General features: G+C 42.5%; 2 protein-coding genes across 5 annotated transcripts in view; one reads left to right on the forward strand and one right to left on the reverse strand.

Moving 5' to 3' along the window:
* Positions 1-2,575, reverse strand: part of NUP155 (nucleoporin 155) — a gene marked incomplete at both ends in the record, with an annotated part of 64,726 nt that extends 62,151 nt beyond the window's left edge. For both annotated transcript variants that reach the window (XM_080692316.1, XM_080692315.1), the window contains one exon: positions 2,419-2,575. In XM_080692316.1, coding sequence (XP_080548442.1) covers positions 2,419-2,575 — 157 coding nt within the window. The remainder of the gene's footprint in view (positions 1-2,418) is intronic.
* A 2,715-nt stretch (positions 2,576-5,290) lies between these two features.
* WDR70 (WD repeat domain 70) overlaps positions 5,291-17,395 on the forward strand; it is a gene marked incomplete at its 5' end in the record, with an annotated part of 251,957 nt that continues 239,852 nt past the window's right edge. For 2 of the 3 annotated variants that reach the window (XM_080696811.1, XM_080696812.1), the window contains 3 exons: positions 5,291-5,381; positions 5,462-5,527; positions 11,628-11,711. In XM_080696811.1, coding sequence (XP_080552937.1) covers positions 5,357-5,381; positions 5,462-5,527; positions 11,628-11,711 — 175 coding nt within the window. The remainder of the gene's footprint in view (positions 5,382-5,461; positions 5,528-11,627; positions 11,712-17,395) is intronic. The other variant, XM_080696813.1, reaches the window with a different exon arrangement.

Raw genomic sequence — 17,395 nt, forward strand, 5'->3', positions numbered from 1 at the left:
GTTACTGGTTTCGATCCTGACTGGAAGTTTATCTTTCACAAAGATTTACTTCATAATAAAGAAAATATTCAGTTTATAAATTTAGTATCTGTTACTTTATTAATGTGAAATGGGAAAAGATTTATAAAACCATGTTAGGATTCAAAGATAAGAGAATTGTGGACAAACAAAATACTGATTAGAGAAAAAGCTCATTGCCTTTCCTACTTTAAACATTTACAGATTAAAATATTCATTTTAAAAATATTTCTTCCCCAGATCAATAAGCCAAATAATACGACCAAGCAACATCTTACTAGGGAGAAAAATCACAAACTGCTCTCTAAAGTGTTCTTAGTGGGCAACCATCCTCTTGCTCTTAGATTCCTATGAATAAGAGCAGGAATGTGCTGGTATACTCTGCCTGTCCTTACTGGTCCTGAACATTAGACGTATCTGACAATTATTCCAGGCACCTTTTCAGGCTCTCCAGAATACAAAGATGTTGAGGGAAGCTGATACTTAAAACTGATACCTAAAAAATGTATTATGGAAATTTAAAGAAATATAGAAATATATACAAGCAGAAGAAAAATGCAATCAGTTCTTATGTATTGATAATGCACCTTTTAACAATTACAAATATACCCAGTCAGTCATGTTTCAATTACTATCCATTCCACAATATATTTTTTAAAAATAGTCGTGGGGCTTGAACTCAAAGGAATTCTACCTCCAAGCTACACCCCCAGCCCTATTTTGAAACAGGGTCTCTGCTAGGTTGATGAGAGTCTCATTGCTTGCTGAGGCTTTCTTTGAACCTTCAATCTGCTGGTCTCAGCCTCCTCCAAGTACTGGGATTATAAGCGTGCATCACCACACCAAGCTTCAATGGATTCTTTTTAAAGTTAATCCTAGACATCCCATTTGAACCCAAAACATAATTTTAATAGAACACTGCACATGTTAATGGAAGTGGGAACATAAAAGGTGGAAGTGGTACCTTTAGTGAGGATGGGAACAGTTAAGAAATCCTTCAGAGAAACTGAAGACTTTCCCAGGGAATCTGAAAGAAGTTTGTCAGGCAAAGAAAGAACATGCTAGAAATGATAAGAGTACAAAATAATCTGAAGACAAGGTTTCTTATAGAAGACCTGTTTAATAATTCAGGGTGACGAGAGCAATGGATTGAGCATAGAATGGAAAAGAAGGGATCAGGTTAAAAAGGAAAGTGTGTAAAGGGATCACATATGTAAGAGGACAATCAGAATGCATGGACTGTTTTTATTTCTGGTTTTCAAACCTCAGGGCAAACTGAGATAATAGTTACTAATAATAGACCAATTCGTTTTATTTTTTAAAATTTTTTGGTGGTACTGGGGTTCCTGGAAGCCCTTCTACCTCCGGGCTACACTCCCAGACCTATTTTATATTCTTTTATTTGGAAATAGGGTCTCTTAAGCCAGCGAGGCTGGTTTCGAACCAGCGCAATCCTCTTGTCTCCGCCTCCCTAGCGCGGGGATTACAAGCCTGTGCCACCACGCCAGGCGACCAATTCGGTTTTATAAGACAAGCCTATTTATAAGTTGCTATCGGGGACAAATGTTTGTCTCGATCATTTCTAATCACAAGTCTCTCACCGATTTTTACAAATTGATAGAGGTGTACTTTCGGTTCACATTGCTGATTATCCTGATTAAATCGCCTTAGATTCTGTTGACAAAAATTTCATCTACATCTATCTTACACACCCCTGCTTTTTTTTGTTTCAATTTCCATTTCACAAAGCAGTTGCTCTTTTTAGCAACTGACAAAATTCCATAAGCCTCGAGGATCTGGCTATATTTAAAACCGTTAAACGACTTATTAGTCATTTCTCTTTTGTTGATACACTTTGCCTCACCCTCCCTGTTTATCAGCACTGCTGATTGCCTTGTTCTATTCCTTTTTCCCACTGATTGATCTTTTCACTCCTCCTAGACTTGTATTACAGCAACTCTAACCAAAAAATGCGAATCCTTAAAAGAATGGTTGATTCCAAATTAAATTTGCGCTTCGGATTCATTCATTTAATACAAAAAATGAAAAAAGACGAGACTGGGGCCAGAAGCTCCTCATCGGCCTTGGTGACAAGCACTCGGGACGAGTGAGGGCATCGTTAGGACAGGAGGTCTTTGCCTCTTTCTGCTTTAACTGGGAGCGTGTTCTTCAGTATTATCCTCTCAAATACCTACAATGAAGAACGTGAGGACAGAGGGGAAACATCAACAACGATGAAAAGAGGCTGTTTGCTGTTCTTCAGAAATGCAATAAACAGCGCCCTCAATCTCAGGATGTCCTCGCCAGGACCAAGCCTGGGGAGAAGGACCCAGCTAGAGAGGCAGGCGACAGTCCCTTCGGCCAAGAAAGCAGGGACACCGATGGGCAGACATCACTCACTTGGGGCCGGCACCATGAGCAGCTCGGAAAGGTCCGGGTACATGCGGTCTTCTAGCAACTGACGGTCGATCAGCCGCCCCGCATTTTCCAGCGCTTCTTGCACGGCAACGGCGGACGTGGAGGCCGCCATCGCCGCGCCCAGCAAAGAAGACGGCATCTCGAAAATCGCAGACACCAGGCTCTTGAAAAAATCAAACCCCGAGGAGCAACCGGTCAAGACCCAAGAAGCTAGCTCAGAGCCGCTGCTTGGGGCGCGCGCGCCAAACGAGCCACTCGGCGCCGCGTCATGACGCACTTCCGGCTCGCCCGGCTGGGAACTGGAAGAAGCCGTTTTGGGGCCGGGAAGAGGAAGCTGCCGAGGGGGCGGGGCGGAGGGGCGGAGCCAGCGGCCGGGGCGCTGCCGAGGGGGCTGGGCAGGTGGAGGTGGTCTGAGGAAGGGAGGAAGAGAGGGGCAGGGGTTGGGGCAGGGGCAGGGGCAGGGGCAGGGACAGGGACAGGGACAGGGACAGGGATGGGGGAAGAAAGGGGTCGGGTGGGAGAGGAGGGGAAGAGCGAGGGGCCGGAGGTGAGCTGCGGCTCCTCCGGCTCGCGTGGCTGTCAAGCGCGCGCGGGTTTTTGGCCTCGAGCTTCCCGAGTCTGCAGCCAGCAACTGCAGCTATTTAAGAATACCGCGGAGCGTAGTGGCTGAGACTGGAGAATTGCAGGTTCCAGGCCAGCCTCAGCAATTTAGGGAGAGCCTGTTTCCAAATAACAATAAAGAGGAGCAGGGCGTGGTAGCGAACGCTTGTAATCCCAGCGTTTGGGAGGCTGAGACAAGAGGATCGCGGTTCTTGGACAGCTTCAGCTACTTAGTGAGGCCCTTTGCAACTCAGTGAGACCCGGTTTCAAAATAAAGAATCAAAAAATAGGGCTAAGGATGTAACTCAGAGGTAGAATGTCCCTGGGCCCAATTCCCCGTTCCGTAAAAATAAAAAATAAAATACAATAAAATGGGGTTAGGGTGTTGCTTAGAGGTAGAATGTCGAGGGGTTCAATTCCCCAGTACCACAAAAAGGTAAACAAATTTAGAGTTTTTTTTTTTTTTTTTTTTTGCGGGTCTGGGGATAGAACCCAGGGGCATACGACCTCCGAGCTGCAACCCCTGCCCTATTTTTTATTCTTTATTTTGAAACCGGTCTCACTGAATTGCAGAGGGCTAGAGATATTTTAACTCCTTTGTGTATGTGGGGGGGGGGTTACTGGGAATGGAACCCAGGGGCCTTCTACTTACGGGGTACACTCCAAGACCTATTTCATATTTTATTTGGAAACAGGTTCTCACTAAGTTGCTGAGAGCCTCACTAATTTGCTGAGGCTGGCTTGAACCTGTGCAATCCTGTCTCAGCCTCCCAGGTACAGGGATTACAATTGTGTGCCACCAGGAGCTTGAGATTCTAAAACTTCTTGATCTTAGGATCCTTTGACTACAGTAACTAACCAGAATTCCAAAAATTTTTGTTTTGTGTAGGTTATATTTATTAATATTTGCAAATAACTAAAAATGACAAAGACTTAAATTCATTTAAAAGTGTAAGAAACCCAATCAGTGTTAGTATAAATAACTCATTTTAGGAGAAATCATACTTTCTTGCACTAAAACAGTGGTGAGAAGAATGGCATTATTTCATGTTTTCAAATGTCTTTAAAGGCTGGCTTAAGACATAGCTGGATTCTCACATCTGCATCTGCTATCAATAGGTTGCAACATTTGTTTAGCTGAAAGTGTATAAAGAAAAGCTGGCTTCCAATATGTATCTTCTAAAGAGATATATTCTATCCAGGCATAGTGATGCACCTTTGTAATCCCAGTACTTGGGAGGCTGAGACAGAAGGATCACAAGTTGGAGACTAGCCTGAGCAACCTAGTGAAGCCCTCCACAACTTAGTGAGATCCTGTTTCAAAATGAGAAATAAAATAGGGTGTAGCTTGGAGGTAGAATGCCACTGGGTTCCATTTCTAGTGAAACACACACACATACACACATTTGGTACTGCACCCAGATTTCATAAGTGGTAGTTTCTAAAGATTAATTGCAGTGTAGAATTTGAAACCATCAGTGAGTGCCCCCCCATTGTACTGGGGGGATCAAACCCAGGGTCTCATGCATTCTAGAAAAGCACTCTACTTAGTGCTTTAGTATGACCAAAGCCATACTCTTAGCCTCCCCCATAAGTGGATTTTCTTTTGTACTGGGGATTAAATTTAGGGGCATTCTACCTCCCAGCTACACCCCAGCCCTACTTAATTTTTATTTTGAAACTAGGTCTTGTTGGGTTGATGAGAGTCTGACAATTTAGGCTGTCCTTGAACTTATGATACTCCTATCCCGCCTCCCAAATACTGGGATTATAGGTGTGAGCCACCAGGTCGGCTATGAGTGGATTTTTTTTTTTTTTTTTTTACTTTGGTAAATTAAAATCTAAACTGGGTGTGGTGGCCCACGCTTGTGATCTCAGCATATGGGAGGCTGAGACAAGAGGATCACGGTTTGCGGACAGCCTAAGCTGCTTGAGGCCCCAGTACTGAAAAAAAAAGGGGGGGATCTATGCAGGCATGATGGCGCACGCTTGTAATCCTAGTATTTGGGAGGGAGGAGGCTGGAGGCTCGGAGGTAAGATGCCTCTGGGTTCAATTCTCAGTGCCACAAAAGGAAATAAAAAGACCAGGGCTTTGGAGACAGGCCAGGTTTGCCCTGCAGGGCTGGGCGGCGGCCTCGGCGGCACTTCCCCGCCCTGCCGCTAGGGCGGCGCTGTCGCGGGCGCCGCGTTTCCTCGGCCGAGGGCTCCGCTCTTGGCGCGGCGGCGCCGCTGACGCTGGGAGAGGACACTTCCTCCCCGCTGTGCCCAGAGTGTGCGGCCGGAGTGGGCAGCGGTCGGGCATCCTGCGCGGCGGCCGGCCATGGATCGCTCGGGGCCGGGCGAAGGTGGGCTGGCGAGGCCGCGGGCGGGCGGCGGCGGGCGGCGGCCGGGGCGCACTAACCAGGCCTCTCTCCTCTTGCCGCAGTGACCGGCTCGGAAGCGTCGGGACCCGACCAGCAGCTGGCGGTTACTATGGGCTTCACGGGGTTCGGTGAGTGCTGCCTCCCGCAGGGTCCAGGCTCCTGGGCCGCGGGTTTAAGAGCTGAAGGTTAGGAGGGAAGGGCGAGCTGTCACTTCGGCTTTGCACGATCGGCTCTGCCATCTCCGAATTGCTCCAGCTCCTGCGTAGACCTCGCAGGGGATAGACACTCGTCACCCCTCAAGTTCTACCCTGTTTATCTGTTGAGACCAGATGACATTTGCAGTAATCCTCAGAGAAAGGGATCGCTTTTGTGACCCACTTGGAAGAGGGCGTTTATTTTATTGGTAGAAAGAGTTGTCTCTTTGCGTCCTGAGATAAAGCTAAGGACTGTAGTCCTTAGATTTTTTCGTTTGTTTTTGCTACTGGATATTAAACCCAGGGGCATTCTGCCTCCAAGCTACAGGGCTTCTTTAAGCTGTTGAGGCTAGCCTGAACCTAAGAGCCTCCTAGCTCAGCCTCCCAAGCACTGGGATTAGAGGTGTGTCTGTTCAGTCTTTCATTAGAACCTAGGTATGGCAGATTATATAATAAAGATAACAAAACAAAACCGCAATAATCAGCCGGGCATGGTGGCGCACAGTTGTAATCCCAGAATTTGAGAAATAGGATTCCAGGTTCTTGGGCAGTCTTCTGCAGTTTAGTGAGGCCCTTTGCAACTTAGTGAGACCTTGTTTCAAGTTAAAAAATAATAAACTGGGCGTGGTGGCGCACGCTTGTAATCCCAGCATTCGGGAGGCTGAAACCGGAGGATCGGATCGCGTTTTGCAGACAGCCTCAGCTACTTAGTGAGGCCCTCCTGTTTCAAACTAAAGAATAAAAACAAAAAATAAGGCAGGGGATGTAGCTCGGAGGTCGAATGCCTCCAGGTTCCATCCCCAGACCTGCAAAATAATAATAATAATAATAATAATAATAATAATAATAATAATAATAATAATAATAGGGTTGGGGTAGTAGCTCAGAGGTAGAACACCCCTGGGTTCAATCCCCAGCACCCCCTCAATGCAATTAAAACATCAGCCTTTGTAAAAACCAAAATAAATTGTTTTTCTGTTATATTTCTGTTGGGAACAAATGTCAGGCTAGTGTACCTGGGTCTCTTCTTTGGTTCATTCATTTATTTATTCATTCATTGGTCATTCATTCATTCACTGATTCCGCTAATGCCTTCAGTATATATTCACCATGTTCTAGGAGATCCCATCTACAGAATGGTAATTTTATTTCAGTTTTTTTTGCAATACTGAGAATGGAACCCAGGGGCATTCTACCTCTGAGCTATACCTCTAGCCCTATTTATTATTATTAGCTATACCTCTAGCCCTATTTATTATTATTATTGTTGTTGTTGTTGCTGTTATTGTTATTGTTTATTATTATTTGCAGTACTGGGGAGGGAACCTAGAGGCATTTTACCTCCGTGCTACTCAGCTACAGCCCCAGCCCTCTTTTTTTTCTTTTCTTTTGGGTCTGCAAATGGGATCCAGGGACATTGGACCTCCGAGCTACTCCCCCTGCCCTATTTTTAATTCTTTATTTTTTAAAATATATTTTCATTGGTGCATCGTAGTCACACATCTTAATGGAATAAAAAACTTGTGGAGATGTATATGCACACATCACCCAATTAGCCCTTATCCAATCCCCATCCCATTCCCTCCACCCTTCCTTCCCATGCTTGATTTAGTGGTTGGCTTTGATATGTTTGTTTAAGTAGATCATGTGCTTTAAAGAGTTTCCGTCTTCCCCCCTCCCATCCCCTCAGATAGGTCACCTTAATTGCTCCTCCATAGCATCCCTTCTTCATCTAGAGTTCCTCTCATAACCCATTTCTCCCTAGTTTTCGTATATTAGGGAAAGCATCTGGTTTCTTATATTTTTTGTGACATTTCCCTGTAGATACCATAATTTTGTTCTCCTTTGTGGCTGGGTAAAATTCCATTGTGTTCATAGCCCATAGTTTTTTAATCCACTCATCTGTTGATGGACATCTTGGCTGGTTCCATAGTTTGGGAATGATGAATTGTGCAGCTACGAACATAGATACATCCGACCAATTACAGTTTTTCTCTTCCTTGGAAGTCCTTCTTTTCCACACTGATTCCCATTTGCTGAAATCCTGACCGCCAGAAGGTGAGTGACTCTGACGAGAATATCCACTCACACCCAAATTTTTTTTTTTTTTTTTTTTTGGTGGTACTGGGGTTCCTGGAAGCCCTTCTTCCTCTGGGCTACACTCCCAGACCTATTTTATATATTTTTTTTTTATTTGGAAACAGGGTCTCCTAAGCCAGCACACGTGGCTGTTTTCGAACCTGCGTGATCCTCCTGTCTCTGCCTCCCAAGCGCGGGGATTACAAGCGTGCGCCACCACGCCCGGCCACACCCAATTTTTTAATAGAGGTCAATTGGATCTGGGAATCTGCTGGGAGATGGGGTGAGGCAGCAGCAGCTTCAAGAGCCTCCTGACCGCACCATTGCAGGGACCCGCGGGCTCTTTGCTGAGCAGCAGGCCCTGGCACCAGTCTGGCGCCAGCCTCACCACTCAGGCCTCACAGGCCCCGACACCGGCCTTGCTCCTCGGCAGGCCTGGGCGCAGGCTACACAGGCCCTGGCGCCGGCCTCGCCACTCAGCATTTAATTCTTTATTTTGAAACAGGGTCTCACTGAGTTGCAAAGGGCCTCAACTAAGTAGCTGAGGCTGTCTGTGAATTGAGATCCTCCTGTTTCAGCCTCCCAAATGCTGGGATTGCAAGCATGTGCTACCACACACATCTAAATTTATATTATTTCTAAAGATGACATTTTGAGAGGTTTTACAGATATAACAAGTTGGTTCAAAATGTGATTTTTGGTTTTTTTTGGTAGTGCTAGGAATTGGTCTTGCTTCTTGAATGCTAAGATCTCTGCTACTGAGGTATTGTACTGCTGTCCCTAGATGTCATTTTTAATGGCTGGATAGTAGAGTAATAGAAGTGTCATAATTTTTTTCCCCCAGTACTAGGAATGGAACCCAGGGGCATTCTACCTCTGAGTGACATCCCCAGCCCTATTTTTATTCTTTATTTTGAAACATGGTCTAACTGAATTGCAAAGGGCCTCACTAAGTAGCTGAGACTGTCCTCGAACCACGATCCTTCTGTCTCAGCCTCCTAAGTACTGTGATTACAGGTGTGCACCTGACATAAAGGAAATTTAAAAATAGGGACTATATCTGTTAAAATTTCTTGATTTCTTTTCTTTCTTTTTGTCTTGTGATACTGCGGATGGAACTCAGGGACTTTCTACCTCCGGACTACACACCCAGATCTATTTTTCTTAATATTTTATTTGGAAATAGTATCTCACTAAGTTGTGGAGGGCTGCACTATGCTGTTGAAGCTGGCTTCAAACCTGCAATCTTGTTTCAGCCACCAAGTACTAGGATTACAAGTGTGTGCCTCCATGTCTGGCTAGCTTTTTTTTTTTTTTTCCAGTACTGGGGATGGAACCCAGGGGCATTCTACATCTGAGCTACACCCCTAGCTCTACTTTTTTTTTTTTTTTTTCCGGGTCTGGGGATTGAACCCAGGGGCATTTGATCCCCGAGCTACACCCCCTGCCCTATTTTTTATTCTTTAAAACAGGGCCTCACTGAGTTGCAAAGGGCCTCACTGAATAGCTGAGGCTGTCCATGAACTGTGATCCTCCTGTCTCAGCCTCCCAAATGCTGGGATTACAAGCGTGTGCTGTCACACCCTTAGATCTCCTCTTTTGATAATTATACATTAATTGTATTATATTCTAGTAGATCACTTGTTACTCAAGAGTGAGAGGGATGGTCCACGTATTTATACCAAGTAGGGAAAAGTTTTAAGAGTTTTAATAATATCATTAGGAATCAGCTCCATTTCTACAGCTTCATTTCTTACATTTAGTGTTTGGTTCTTTGGGAGTTTTAATACTATAATTAAGGTAATTTACACTACAAATGTTATAATTTGTATTACAATATTTTTTTTATGTGTGTACTAGGAATTGAACTCAGTTGTATTCTACCACTAAGTTACACCCCCAGACCTATTTTATTTTTTATTTTGAAACAGGGCCTCACTTAGTTGCTTAGGTTGTCCTCAAACCTGCCATCATCTTCCCTCCACCTTTCAGGTACTGGGATTACAGGAGTGTACCATTGTTCTTGGTTCTATATTTGTGTCATTTATTTTATTTTTATTCATTTATTTATTTATTTTGTGGGTCTGAGGATGGAACCCAGGAGCACTTGACCCCCGAGCTACACCCCCTGCCCTGTTTTTTTTTTAATTATTTTTAATTTGAAACAGGTTCTCACTAAGTTTCAGAAGGCCTTACTGAGTAGCTGAGGCTGTCCGCAAACCGCGATCCTCTGGTCTCAGCCTCCCAAATGCTGGGATTACAAGTGTGCGCCACCACGCTTAGCTTATTTGTGTCATTTAAAATTGCTACTGTAGCCGGGCGTGGTGGCGCATACCTGTAACCCCAGTACTTGGAAAGCTAAGACAGGTGAATTGCAGGTTCAAGGACCACTTCAGCAAGTAGTGAGATTCTCAGGAATCTAGTAAGACTTTGTTTCCAAATAGAAATAAATAGGGCTGGGATGTATGTAGCTCAGAGGTAGAAGGTCCTCTGGGTTCAATCCTCAGTATTAAAAAAAAACAAACAAACAAATGAACAAACAAAAAACAAAAAGAACCAAAAAATCCTCCAGAATTGCTAATGTAATTACTTACTACAAATTTAGCATGGTAACACAGATTTATTATTTAAAAGTGAGCTATGCTGGTTTCCCTGGGTTTCAAAGCTATCTGGTATCAGCAGTCCTATCCTTGATTTGAAGGATCTGTTTGTTGTGTGTGGTGAAGAATCTGCTTCTGTGCTCAGTGCAGTTCCTTGCTATAAGGCTGAGCTCTTCCTCTCCATTCTCTGGCTGTGTCTTGGCTCCTTTAAATACTTACATTATTACTTTCACTTTTTCCCTTTCATCTTCAAGCCAGCCACAGTGACTCCAGTCCTGCTTATACTTTGAATCTGACTCCTGCCATATCTGTTCTGCACCTTTGTTTTTCAGAGCTTCTGTGATTAAAATGACTGACTGGGATAGTTTCTCTTATTGTAAAGTCCATAACCTAATTGTATCTGCAGAGTCCCTTTTGCCATGTGCTGGAACATTTTCTTATGTTCCAGGGATTAAGGAAGGTATGGACATTCTTTATCCTGCTGACCACACTAGTAATTGTAACTAGTTTCAAGGGATAGAAATCTAGATACATTAGGGGAGGCTAAGAAAGTTGACGGCAGGGTGTGGTGGTGCACGCTTGTGATCCCAGCAATTGGGAGGCTGAGGCAGGAGGATCTGGGTTCGCAGACAGCCTCAGCTACTTAATGAGGCCCTTTGAAAATCAGTGAGACCTTGTTTCAAAATAAAGAATAAGAAATAGAACTAAGGGTATAGTTTGGAGGTAGAATACTCCTGGGCTCCATGCACAGTATCGCAAATAAAAAAAAAAAGTTATCTGGTTGAAAAAAAAACCTCCAAAATCTGAAACACTTCTCATCCCAAGCATTGCGTGCGTGTGTGTGTGTGTGTGTGTGTGTGTGTGTGTGTGTGTGTAATGCTGGGATTACAAGCATGTACCACCATGCCTGGCTTTCATCCCAAGCATTTTGAATGAGAGATAGTTAGCCTGAATTTGGTAATTAGGTTGTCATTAAAAAATTCTCTAGCCAGGTATGGTGACACATGCTTGTAATCCCAGTACTTGAGAGGTTGAGATTGGAGGATCACAGGTTCAAGGCCAACCTCAGCAGTTTGGTGCTGAGGCCTTCTGCAATTTAGTGAGACACCATTTCAAAATAAAATAGGGCTGGGGGGTCATTTAGAGGTAGAATGCCCCTGGGCTCAATCCCTAGTACTACAACAAAAATTCTCTGCAATCTAAACTACTTATTTCTTGACTTTTTTTGTTATCTTGGAATCATAATGTCAAGTAGATATTTTCAGTAGTTATTAATCAATCATTAGGTTTCGAGTACCTAAAGTTTGGCCAGTTTATTGCATGTAATCATAGTCTACCACTTGTTCCTGTTTTAGGGAAAAAAGCTCGCACATTTGATTTGGAAGCAATGTTTGAGCAAACTCGGAGAACAGCTGTGGAAAGAAGTCGGAAAACACTGGGTAAGAAGTTCAGATATTTGTCCTTTTATTCACTTAAAAACTGTAAATACCTTGCACAAGTATATTGACAACTGTAAGAAAAAAAATCAGAATTGTTAAAAAACTATGTGCTGGTTCTTTTGGAAGAAGTTGACACATTTTTTTTCTTTTTAAATGTGGTAAAATTTACATAGGATAAGAAGGTCTGCATACTAAAATCCTTTAAAAGTATTGTACACAAACAAGGCTTCTCAATTAATTTCTAGGAATCAGAATAGCAGTTTCTTTATTACCTTCTCCTCCCGCCTCTATCTGACTCTCATTTCATTTTTTTCTTTCCTGCTTACAGCGGAACCAGTATTTGGATGGCTGGGCCAGATGTGGCTCTCAGAGCTGTCTACACCACTGACTGTTGACCCAGACAGTATAAAAATTTGAGACAGTGAATGTGGCTGCTGCTGTTGAATCCCTGCTTTAATGAGTTGTATCAGACATTATATGAAGGCCTTAATTTCCAGACTGGTTTGACACCAGGTGGTTGGCAATTCTAGGTGCTGCCTCAGGGTCTCTGAGGAAGACTGACTCTTCTGCTGTCTTTGGATCTGATTCAGATAGTTTTTACATTAGAGACGGGGTCGATGTCACCTGATAGAGCAGAAGGCGCTAGCAATCAGACAGACAGCACTCCTGGGAAAACCTAATATAATTATGCCTTATTGTAGTTGGCTTAAAAATGACATATTGTTAGCCGGACGTGGTGGCGCACACTTGTAATCCCGCTGCTTGGGAGGAGGAGACAGGAGGATCGCGCAGGTTGGAAGCCAGCCGCGCTGGCTTAAGAGACCCTGTTTCCAAATAAAAAAAGTATAAAAATAGGTCTGTGAGTATAGCCCGGAGGTAGAAGGGTTTCCAGGAACCCCAGTACCACCAACAAACAAACAAACAAAAATAAATAAATAAAAACATTGTTTAGTAGCAATATCTAATATTTGGGCAGTGAACTTGAAACAAAATATTTTTGGGTTTGGAAGACAGTCTAAATCTGCTACTTGTTCCTGTTTTAAGGCAAAAAGATTTACATATTTAGTATTTCCTGTTTTAGGGGAAAAAGACTTGCACATTTAGTAGGCATCCTTTTTCATGGGGAAAGGTAGCTACATATGTACACTTTGGGGTTTTTTTTTTTTTTTTTTTTTTTTTCGGTACTGGAGATGGAACCCAGGGCATTCTACCTCTGAGCTATACCCCCAGCCCTTTATTTTGAAACAGGATCTCACTGAGTTGCAAAGGGCCTCACTAAGTAGTAGCTGAGGCTGTCCTCGAACTGGTATCCTCTCATCTCAGCCTCTCAAATGCTGGGATTACATGCATGCGCCACCACATGTACATTTTTTTAACCTTCATTGTTATCATGGGTGACAGTACATACATAATTTGAGGAAGAAGGAGGACTGCCAGTTTGAGACCAGCCTGGGAAGCTTAGTGAGACTTTGTCTCAAAAATCTAAAAGGATCTGAGGGTATAGCTCAGTGGGGGAGCTATCCTGGGCTCAGTCCCCAGTACCACAATAAAATAAAAACAAAAATGAAATTTCAAAGGCATAATAGAGTAACAAACTCCCATTTAGCTGTCACTCAGATTTTTAACTACTGTAACACTTCATGGTTCCTGTTACTCCTTATGTTTCCCTCCTCTGATTATTTTGAAACAATTTCTAGACATATTGTTTCTTTATAAATATTGTAGTATGTGTCTTTTGTATGTGTGGTGCTGGGAGTGAAACCCTCGGGGCTATACCTCAGCCTTATTTTATTTTATTTTGTTTTATTTTATGTTTTGTGGCACTAGGGATTAAACCCAGGGGCATTCTACCTCCAGGCTACACTCACAGTTCTATTTTATTATTATTATTTTTTTGAAAAGGTTTTTCTAGGTTAATGAGAGTCTCATTATTTGCTGAGACTGTCCTAGAACCTGCAATCTTCCTGTCTCAAAGTCCTGGGATTATAAGCATGTATCACCACACCCAGGTATTTTAAGTTTTTATTTGGAAACAGGATCTTTGCTAAATTGCTGAAAGCTTCAATAAGTTGCTAAGGCTTGCTTCAATCCTGCCATCCTCCTCTCTCAGCCTCCCAATTTTTGGAATTACAGGGGAGTGCCACCATACCTGTCTTCAGTATGTATCTTAGTTGGTGTGGTGGTGCTTGCTTGTAATCCCAGTACTTGGGATTCATTATTTGAGGCTGAGACAGGAGGATCACAGGTTAAGGAACAGCCTCAGAGACTCTTATCAATCTAGTAAAACCTTGATTTAAAATAAAAATAAAATAGGGCCGGGGGTGTAGTTCAGAGGTAGAATGCCCCTGGGTTCAATCCCTTGTACCATAATAAATAATATAAATACCAAAATACCTACTAAGAGATAAGAAAAATCAAATTGTTTTTTCTTCTTTCATAGTTAATTCAGTACTTGACTTCTAACATGGTATTTGAGAGTTTCTCCTCAGATACTAAGCACTTCTTTTGTAGATATCAACTGGGTTTTCCATTAACTCATTGGTTGTGTCACTACCGACCTAGAGACCACCACAAAACTGCCTCCTCAGATGCTAATTGTAGCTACCAGGTTGTGTCCCATGTCTCTGATCCACTGGTTATAAATTGGGGTTCCCATGACACCCCTCTTCCATTCGATAATTTGCTAATAGAACCTAGGGAAATACTTTATTTACCTTTACTCGGTTTTTTGTTAATTAATTTTTTTTTGTGGCACTAGGGATTTAACCCAGGGGCATTCTACCTCCAAGTTATACCCCCAGCCCTAGTTTTTATTTTCTTATTTTGAAACAGGACCTCACTAAGTAGCTGAGGCTGGCTATGAGCCTGAAATCCTCCTGTCTCACCTTTCCTGGTTTATAAAGGACATTCTAGAAGATGCAGATGATCCAGCAGATAAATGACCCAGAGGGCAAGGTATGGGTTGGGTAGGTGTGGGGCTTCCATGCCTTTTTTGAATACACCTACCACTCAGCACCTCCATTTATCAGCAATCCGAAACTATCAAATACAGTTGTTTTCAGTAGAGCTTAATCTCCAACCCCCACCTTCTTCCAGACCAGTTTCATCCTTGGGGCCATCTTGGGGTCCTACCCTAATGTACCTCAGTAGCAAATTCTGGGGTGACCAAAAGGGATTCCTAGCAAATAATAAGATCCAATTCCCATTGCTCAGGAAATGCCAAAGATACTGGGAACTCTGTGATGTGGGGGCAGAGATCATAGACATTTCATATATGCCACAATGTCATATCTTTAGCACATCTAAAAAGCCAAACACTTTTTTTTTTGGCGGTACTGGGGATGGGACCCAGGGGCATTCTACCTCTGAGATGTAAACTCTGCTATCTCTCTCTCTCTCTCTCTCTCTCTCTCTCTCTCTCTCTCTCTCTCTCTCTCTCTTTCTTTCTCTCTTCTTTCTCTCTTCTTTCTTTTTCTTTTAGTATTGGGGATGGAACCCAGGGACATTCTACCTCCAAGCTATACCCCCAGCCCTACTTTTTATTCTTTATTTTGAAACAGGGTCTCACTGAGTTGCAAAGGGCCTTACTGAATAGCTGAGGCTACCCACGAACCCGGATCCTCCTGTCTCAGCTTCCCAAATGCTGGGATTACAAGCATGGACCACCACGCCTGGCTTTTTACATAGTTTAAATTCCTATAAATTTTCTTAGTAAAGCATGTATGTATTCCAGCTAAGAGGAATTAGTCATTAGATTTTTACATCTAATTCTCTCTAGACTATGTTCTCCTTTAATGTTTGTGGAAAAGTTAAATATATCAGACTTTTTTTGTGTGGTGCTGGGAAATGGTAAACTTTCTTGACATAATGTTGCATCTTTAAACTTGGACTGCTAGGGGGCATGGTGGCACATGCTTGTAATCCCAGTATTTGGGAGGCTGAGACAGGAATATCTGGGTTCGTGGACACCCTTAGCTACTTAGGCCCTTTGCAACTCAGTGAGACTCAGTTTCAAAAATAAAGAAAAAGCCGAGCTGGGGGTGTAGCTTGGAGGTTGAATACCCCTGGGTTCAATCCCCAGCACCTCAACAAAATAAAACAAAAACCAATTTGGACTGCTGCCTTCTGATCTAAACACACACATTTAAATTGAATGTTTACTTGAAGAAGTCATTTAGCTTTGCATGGAATGGAAAATGCTAGTTAGGACCATTTGTGCAAGAAGAGTACTAATCATCACTGTCTGGTAAATTATTCACTGTAAGAAATTATTTTTCTGTTCTCTCAGTTGGCAATTCAATTATGTCCAGACTATGGAATTAAAAGTTAATTTACAATTTGATTTTTCTTTTAAAATTGGCAAATTTTAATATTAGCATTATTAATTTCACAATTGATATTGGAGTCTTTTCCTGGTCATTGAACTCATACTTGAAGAATAAGACTTTGACCCCTTTTAATAGAAAATTTAATTCTCTGTGTATGTGGGTATGAACTGTTTTGGTTGCTAAATGCTGTAGTGTAAAGGATGGATTACTATAAAATCTCAATAAAATATGTGTGAAATGTCTGGAAGCTGTACAAATTATTTTTCAGTGTCTCTTATGTTCCTGAGAGCTAGTATGTTTAGGACATACTATGAAAGACATGGATGCTTGTTTATTAATTAGTTAATTAATTTTTGGTACTGAAGATCAAACACAGGGGCATTCTACCTGTGAGCTACACCCTCAGCCCTATTTAATTTTGACACAGGGTCTTGCTAAGTTACTGTGCACTGGCCTTCAATCTATGGTCATGGCCTGCAGCCTCCCAAGTACTGGGATTATAGTCATGTAGCCCTGTGTCTGGGTAGACCAATTTTTAGGAACTTTTACTATGAGGAAATAAACGGGAAGATGAATTTTCTTTTGTTCAGATACTTTAGGTGTGGCATGCTTTGGACTGATTATGAACTTTATGTGATTGGAAAAAGCCTTCCCCCCAAAATGATTGAAGGTGTGATTTAAATATGATTTTAATGAATGATTTAATGATCCTGAAGAGAAATTGTTGCAGAGATTTTAGAAGTTAGATAAGATTTAGAAAGAACTGAGCTGGGCGTGATGGCGCACACTTGTAATCCCGGCATTTTGGGAGGCTGAGACAGGAGGATCGTGGTTCCAGTCAGCCTCAACTACTGAGGCCCTTTGCAACTCAGTGAAACCCTGTTTCAAAATAAAAAATAAAAAATAGGGGTGGTGTGTAGCTCAGAGGTAGAATGCCCCTGGGTTCCCTCCCTAGTACCGCAAAAACCAAAAACCAAAACCCAAAAAAACTGTTTTAACTCTTCTACTTCAATTCTACCTTATCCTGAGAGCTTAGCTTATGGTTTTTTTTTTTTTTTTTTTTTTTTTTTACCTTTTCTTGGAGTTATTTTAATACCTTTCTAGGAATAATTATTTTTATTTTGTTTTTTTTCTTTGTGGTATTAGGCATTGAACCAAAGGGTGTTCTACCTCTGAGTCCTACTAGTCCTGATTTATTTTTTATTTTGAAACAGGGTCTCGCTAAGTTGTGGAGGGCCTCATGCTACTTAGGCTGGCCACGAACCCGTGATTCCCTTATCTCAACCTCCAAAGTACTAGGCTTACAAGTGTGTGGCACCATACCTGGCATCTATAAAATGTTCATACATTTTTTTG

Source organism: Muscardinus avellanarius (genome assembly GCF_963383645.1).
Source record: "Muscardinus avellanarius genome assembly, chromosome: 1".
Classification (NCBI taxonomy): domain Eukaryota; kingdom Metazoa; phylum Chordata; class Mammalia; order Rodentia; family Gliridae; genus Muscardinus; species Muscardinus avellanarius.